At 43.3% G+C, this 6,681-nt stretch overlaps 1 protein-coding gene across 2 annotated transcripts in view; it reads right to left on the bottom strand.

Moving 5' to 3' along the window:
* Nucleotides 1–339: 339 nt before the first annotated feature.
* The window catches only part of GFRA1 (GDNF family receptor alpha 1), a 231,521-nt gene continuing 225,179 nt past the window's right edge, over nucleotides 340–6,681 (bottom strand). For both annotated transcript variants that reach the window (XM_010859290.1, XM_010859291.1), the window contains 2 exons: nucleotides 3,376–3,429; nucleotides 340–2,445 (listed from right to left, as the gene is read on the bottom strand). In XM_010859290.1, coding sequence (XP_010857592.1) covers nucleotides 2,290–2,445; nucleotides 3,376–3,429 — 210 coding nt within the window. In that variant the 3' untranslated portion in view covers nucleotides 340–2,289. The remainder of the gene's footprint in view (nucleotides 2,446–3,375; nucleotides 3,430–6,681) is intronic.

The following is a 6,681-nucleotide window of genomic DNA, read 5'->3' as shown; positions in this document are numbered from 1 at the left end:
TGAAGGCTACCCTTGTTAGCTCTGGTAACTTCCATTTCCTATTTGGTCATTTGAAACTAATTAGAGATGCTGTTTATTACAGAAGTAATCAATAGCTTTCTACAGTAGATTACATAGAATCAGACCTCTATGCAATTAGTCCAATGTAGATACACAGATACCTTAATTAAAACAAAATATGCTCTGAAGAGATATGTTTTCACAGATGACTGGAATTCCAAGTATTTCAACACATTTAATGTGTTTATTTAAAGTATGAGTCTTTATGAAACCTTTCACTAATCGAATTTGTTTGATGAATTTCCCTTGAAAACATTTTGAAGTGAAAAAACTCGGTACTTAGTATTATACATTTATGTTTATTAACATTTGGATATAAATGTACTTCAAACACCAACAGAGCTAAAAGACTATGCCTTCATCTTGGGTTTAACAGATTTCCCGCCCTAGTAAGTGGATTAATTCTTACAAGGCAAACATCCATGGGCAAAGGGAATCAGGATGAAATGGGCACTGTGGGTTTTCTCCTCCATCCACTCTACTGATGTCAGAAGAAAGCCAACTTTTCGGATACTCTATTGGGTGAAATTTCCTCGCCTCTGTTCAGTTGCAAAGAAACATGGCTACTAGCACTCAATCCTTGTAGATTTCAAATCTCAGCATTTCAACCAGACTTCAGAAGTGCACTTTCGGGGCTATTCACTGAAGGAAGAGAATGATGGAAGGGACGTGCAGTTAACAAGTCAGATGCCTTATATCCAGAGTCCCTGTTCTGTGTCTCTGGGCCAACTTATCTCCATGGACCTAATGGTGACTGTGACTCTCTTGATGCCCCAAACTTTTTTCTTTTTCGCAGAGTCAGTCACAGTCTATCACAGAGGACACAGAACACAGTGCGAGCAGATATCTGATGACTTCAGACCAAACCGATCCACAGAGCGGCCAAGCCATCACAGGTGAAAGTCAAGACAATCCTTAGGATAAGAGCTGTGTATCCCGGGCATGGATCTGCTTCAGAAAACAGGGCAGCACGTCCTGTCTCCTGTCCCAGTCAAAGCTGCCATTGTCAGGTAACATGAAAACCAAGGCCCTGGTTTGTGTCAGCTGGCAACGGTGCCATTTGTAGTGTTTGTAGAACACTGAGTGGCCACCAGTTTTCCCACAGGTATGCACGCTTGTGTTTCCAGAAATGATAAAAGACAATGCTTGGCTGCTCTATTTCCTGCTGCCTGTCCACAGTAACGTGATGCAGAGCTTTCTGCTAAAGCACGAGGCTCCTCAGAGTCTGCTGTTGAAGACCTGTCTTCGAGAAGTCAACATCAAAGCTAACGCTACTTATGAGAGGAAAACAAGCTCCATGTATTTTGTATTAAACCACCGGTAAAAAAAAAAAAAAAAAAAAAGAATACAATATCATTACTTTCAAAATATAGAAAGTCAATAGTTGAAATCATTTAGTAGTAAAATTTTTTTTCTACATATAACCTCATACATGTAAAGATTATTAGAATGATGCTTCAGCTATATTTGACTCTTGTTAGTGTAAGGGCTTCTCACTCAAGTAAGGCTTTGGAGACTGTCTCAATGCTCAAGGTTCTGCGAAGTCTCACACCCACTCTCATTCTCTATTTTGACTAGGAGACAGACACTACATTGAATGTGGCAGGTGTGTTTTTTGTTTTCATAAGAGAGTGCAGAGCTGTTTACTGTACATAAACATTAGCGTGGCAAACGCTAGTACGTATAGAAAGAACACTGGTACAAGCTTGTTTGCACAAAGTCCATCAAGATTGTCATGAGAATCTTCGCTTTGTGACAAAAAAAGTTTGGCTTCCACGTACCACTGCCATGGTATGGTCATGTCATCGGAAAGCAAACCTATTCCATGAGATATAGAAGATTCTTTAGGATTACTGACTCCTTCTCTAGCTAGTCAAGACCAGAGTGAAACTGTTAAAAATCATCATCCTTATCAGGATCTTGAAAGCCAAGGCTCCAGTCTGCTTTACAGCCACATCAACAACAAACCATCTCTTTAAAATCCAGCATGCCCCAAAGCCTTCTGAGTGTGGAATGTAGCACTGTATCGGGGGATCCCATAAAAGCCTTAAGGATCACAAGAAGCTTTCTTAGAAAAAAAAAAAAAAAGAAAGAAAAAAGTTCCAGTTGGATGAAACTGTTTTAGCAGTGTCTCAACTGAGCTCCTAAAATTTCGGATATACAAGAAGACAGGAAACAGATAACTTGGTTTTTGTCTTTTCACACGTCCATATGGTTCTGTAAATGCAGCTACGATGCTTCGGCCAAAGATAAAGACAATAGGGTGGACAGGGCAGTTACCACCAGGGCCAGCAGTGGGCTCAGACCGCAGCTTGGAGGAGCAGCCATTGATTTTGTGGTTATGTGGCTGGAAGCCCCAGCGAGACCATCCTTTTCATAATCACGCTGTAAGAAAGAACGTTTTCATTATCACCCACTGCATGTATTTGTTCTATCACGGCATATTTTAGCTGCACTCTTTCCCTCTTCGATCCCTGCCCCCAACTAGCTATATGGTTTACCAAAGCCCAAGATTTTTACCCCTGCTCCTAAGGTCACCCATCAGCTGTGCAACATGGAACCATCCTCCCTTTGGGTATCACTGACTGAGAAGGGATGCTCGCCCTCTCTCTCTGTCATGAAGGAGGGCAGGAAGAATCATCTCAGGAAGCCTGCCCAGGCAAGTACAGGCTCACATAGAGATGGGTCACAAATCGCATTGGAGCCTGGCAGTAGCCTTTCCCTCCACCGGCTGGTTCAACCCTGGACTCTACAGATGGAGGATCTTGCCCTGCTTGTCAGAGTCCCAGCAAGGACCCAAGCTCCTGAACTCTCAGTCAGCACAGCTGTTCTTCCCCAGGATGGATTCCTTCACCCCCATCCCTAGGACACTGCTCAACTCCAGAAAATCACATCCTGCCACGATGAGCTATAACTGTAAATTGGGGAGGGTAACGTGGCCTGCATTGGCTACTTCTGGGTCACTGTGAAAGTCAAAGGAGCAGTCTAGGGGATATCTGGTAAGCAGCAAGAGGTGTTATGTATCTTCTCTGTGCCGGTTGAACTTATGTGACTGTGATCACAGAGGTTCTCATGGTACCAGGACAATGGTATCTGTGCTGGTCCAGTTCTGAGATGAGGGTCCCACACTTCGTGCTGCTTTGTACACCAGCATCTGCACCTGGTTCCGAGGGCAGAGGGACACCAAGGGAGACTTAGATTTTTTTTCTGGGCCTGAAACCTTGTTGTCTTTGAGCCCTTTCCCATCACACCCTGTTCCAGGGACCCAAAGGCTCTGTTTCTAGATGCAGAGAGACTCAGAAAGAAACAACTTACATCAGAAAGACAGAGGTGGGTACTGCCTGATATGTTGGATTTCAGCTTCTGTGCCTGGGAAAAGACAAACACACACAATTATTTGTACATACTATGTAAGAGCTGGAGAAGGAAATGGCAGCCCACTGCAGCGTTCTTGCCTGGAAATCCCATGGACAGAGGAGCCTGGCAGGCTACAGTCCGTGGGGTCGCAAAGAGATGGACACGACTGAGCGACTAAACCATTATGGAAGAGTAGTTGTTGATGATCAACAGTATAAGACTGTGTCATTGTTAGAAATATGTAAGTCACAACTGTGAGCCCATACATAATTTAAATTTTTCTACTAATCCCATAAATAAAGAGATAACAGGTAAAGAAAATTTTAATGACATTTTCTTTAACTCAATATATTACCATTTCAACATGTAACCAGTATAAAAGATGATTAATGAGATGCTTTTCTACATTCTTTAAACTTTCATACTAAGCCTTCAAAATTTGGTGTGAAAAAAAAATTTGGTGTGTTGGACAAAATACACCTGAGTTTGTACCCGCCCCCTCTCAAAGCCACTGCACAGGTTACAAAAGAAAAAAGTTTTAAAGTCATTTGCGATCTGTACTCATTTATAGTTCTGAATATTAATGTTTATGAAGTGCCTTCTAGGTAAAAATGTTGTAATAAAAATCCTCATTCATCAGTAATATAGAGATAGGTCTTCCTGAATCTTGTGTATTTGTTCATTTGTTTATTAGTTGTTCCAGTCCACAAACACTTATTGAACAATTTTCCAGGGTTGGGCATACAGTGATATGACAAAAAGGCTGTGGTCCTGGGCTCCTGGGCCTGCATTCTGGTGGGTAAACCACTCAGCGCTGGGGGGCTCAGGCACAGGGCAGGGACCCTTTGACAGGTCCCTTCCAAGAATCATGAAGGGTATCACAGACCCCAGCTCTATCCATCTTAAAACTGCTTCCTGGGAAGTTATAAGTTCCTGAGCTGTGAGGGCTCTAAGCTCCCTGTTTTCTCACAAATGGAACAAGTTTGCACTGGGTTTCTACCTGAGAAATCAAGTTAGAGGAAAAACTCCATTGCTCAATTATAATAAAAACTGCTGACCCAATACAGCTCTCTTGTTTTATAAAGGAAGACAAATTAGAGAGCAGAGACGTTAAGCGACTTATTCAGGGTCACAGAGTGATCTAAGTTGTAGTCAACATTTAGAATACAGGTCTCTGAAACTTCTGAATGGAATCGTGCTCTTTCCTGCTTTCCAGTGTTTCTCCCAGAGATACTAGCATGCTTGACTCTTCATGCGCTACTTGCCCCCCAAATCCACTCAGAGAAACCCTCCTATACCCCCTCCCCCTGAAACTAGGAGCCCTTTGGTAGCAAAAGACAGAGAATTCGTTTGTCAACAGGATGGCCCTGGTTAAGCATCACACCTGAATCTAGGAGCATCTGGGCAACCAGCTCTATGGGGATGCATTGGCAGGCTGCCTGCTGCAGGACAACTTTTGCAACTTGTTGAAGACATGCTAGGCTGAGATCATGGTATAGTCACACAAGGAGTAATTTATTGACCATAATGCTACTTGGGAGGCATCATAATCTTTACCTATATTTGCATATGCCAGCTGTGAATATGAAATTGAAACCTTTAAACAGGCATCAAGAAAAAGACACTGTGAAGCACCCCTGGGCTGTTCAAAGGTCACTAAATGTTACGTATAAGAAGATCAGAGGGCAAATCAGAAGAGGGATGGAGCCTTCCTCAAAAGCCTACTTTTAATCTATATTAATAGCAAATCTGGTCCACTGCATTGTAACCTGTAGAGAATAATATGTAGAACTTTGCACATTTTATTTCTGCTCAAAACTGGAATTGTGCCACACACCAAAATGGCCCTAAAACATCACATTCTGTCTTTTCTCTTCCAGGTGGTAATCTATAAAAGACATAAAACCTTGCTAAGTACCTTTGCATAAGTAAGAAGTTCACTAAGATGTCCAACTCTTTGCAACACTATGAACTGTAGCCTGCTGGCGAGGCTTCTCCGTCCATGGGGTTCTCCAGGCAAGACTACTGGAGTGGGTTGTCAATTTCTACTCCAGGGAATCTTCCCAACACAGGAATCAATGTCTCCAGTATCTATCTGCACTGGCAGGCAGGTTCTTTACCACTAGTGCCACCTGGGAAGCCCCCAATCTGTAAGAGACATAAAGCCTTGCCAAGGGCCTTTGCATAACTCAGAAGTTCACTAAAACGTGCAGAGAAGGCAGCCTGACTTGTCTGGGATGCATTAATCCTTCAATTTGCTTCTGTGCTATTGTCATAGTTAAGCTACACCTCCGTGTCCTAGACTGCAGTGCCCACCAAGAGATCCAAGGGCTGGTTGGGTTTCCCTCCTATTTTGTTCTCTATGATTAGCAACAGACTACAGTGTTTTTCTCTTTGTTTGCACCATCTGAGAGACTCACTGGCTACACTTCTAAGTCACTTTAGGAACCTGCTGATGTATTAGAAAAAAATGCCCGTCTATATTACCTGATTGTAAAGGGGCTACCACCAATGGAGTTTAAAAGGTCTTTGTGCTGTGCTATGCTTAGTCGCTCAGTCGTGTCCAACTCTTTGCAACCCTGTCGCTACTTTAACTAATTTTCTTAAATGGATTCTGCATTGACACAGGTAAATTCTGGTCCTCAACTAGTCACTGAGAGTTCAACTGTGTACAGGATTACAGTTGTACAAATGGGTAGACACGCCCTGGTCTAAATTCCTAGGCTCTTGCTTTCTGTCTGAGAATGGTTGGGATGACTGGTCAAATCACACAGGAAAATACATGGAGATCAACTCCAAGCCTGTGAAGGCTCTGAGCTCCTCTTCCCTGCAAGGCGGGCCTCTTGTTGGCCTCTGTCTAAAGCAAATAGTCAACTTCTGGCCTTGTCTCCCTGCAGCCCGATGGCTTCATTAAAGCTAGAGGCAGAAACTTCAAGCTCATCTGGCTTCAAGAACTATTCAGTGGGCAGAACTGGATGAACTGCTGAGGGAAAGTAACCATGTGCCACCAGGCTTCTGCAGAGTCTCTGAGAAAATGCTTTCTCTCCTATCAAACCCATGACCAATCCACAGAAGCACTCAGCACCCCAGAAGCTTAGCAGTCCATGTACGCTGGCTTCTAAATACTCTGCTTATATACTGAGTTGACACTGCTTCCCATCGAGAGGTTGCGGGAGCCCAGAAACCCTCACAACCTCAGAGGCAGGGCAGAGCAGACCCTGAGTTCCACCAGAACCTCATGAGAACCGCAGTAAGATCTGTGAT

Source organism: Bison bison, unplaced genomic scaffold (genome assembly GCF_000754665.1).
Source record: "Bison bison bison isolate TAMUID 2011002044 unplaced genomic scaffold, Bison_UMD1.0 scf7180017864456, whole genome shotgun sequence".
NCBI lineage: Eukaryota > Metazoa > Chordata > Mammalia > Artiodactyla > Bovidae > Bison > Bison bison.
Note: the sequence above shows the minus strand (reverse complement) of the source record. Positions and strands in the feature narration are given on the sequence as shown.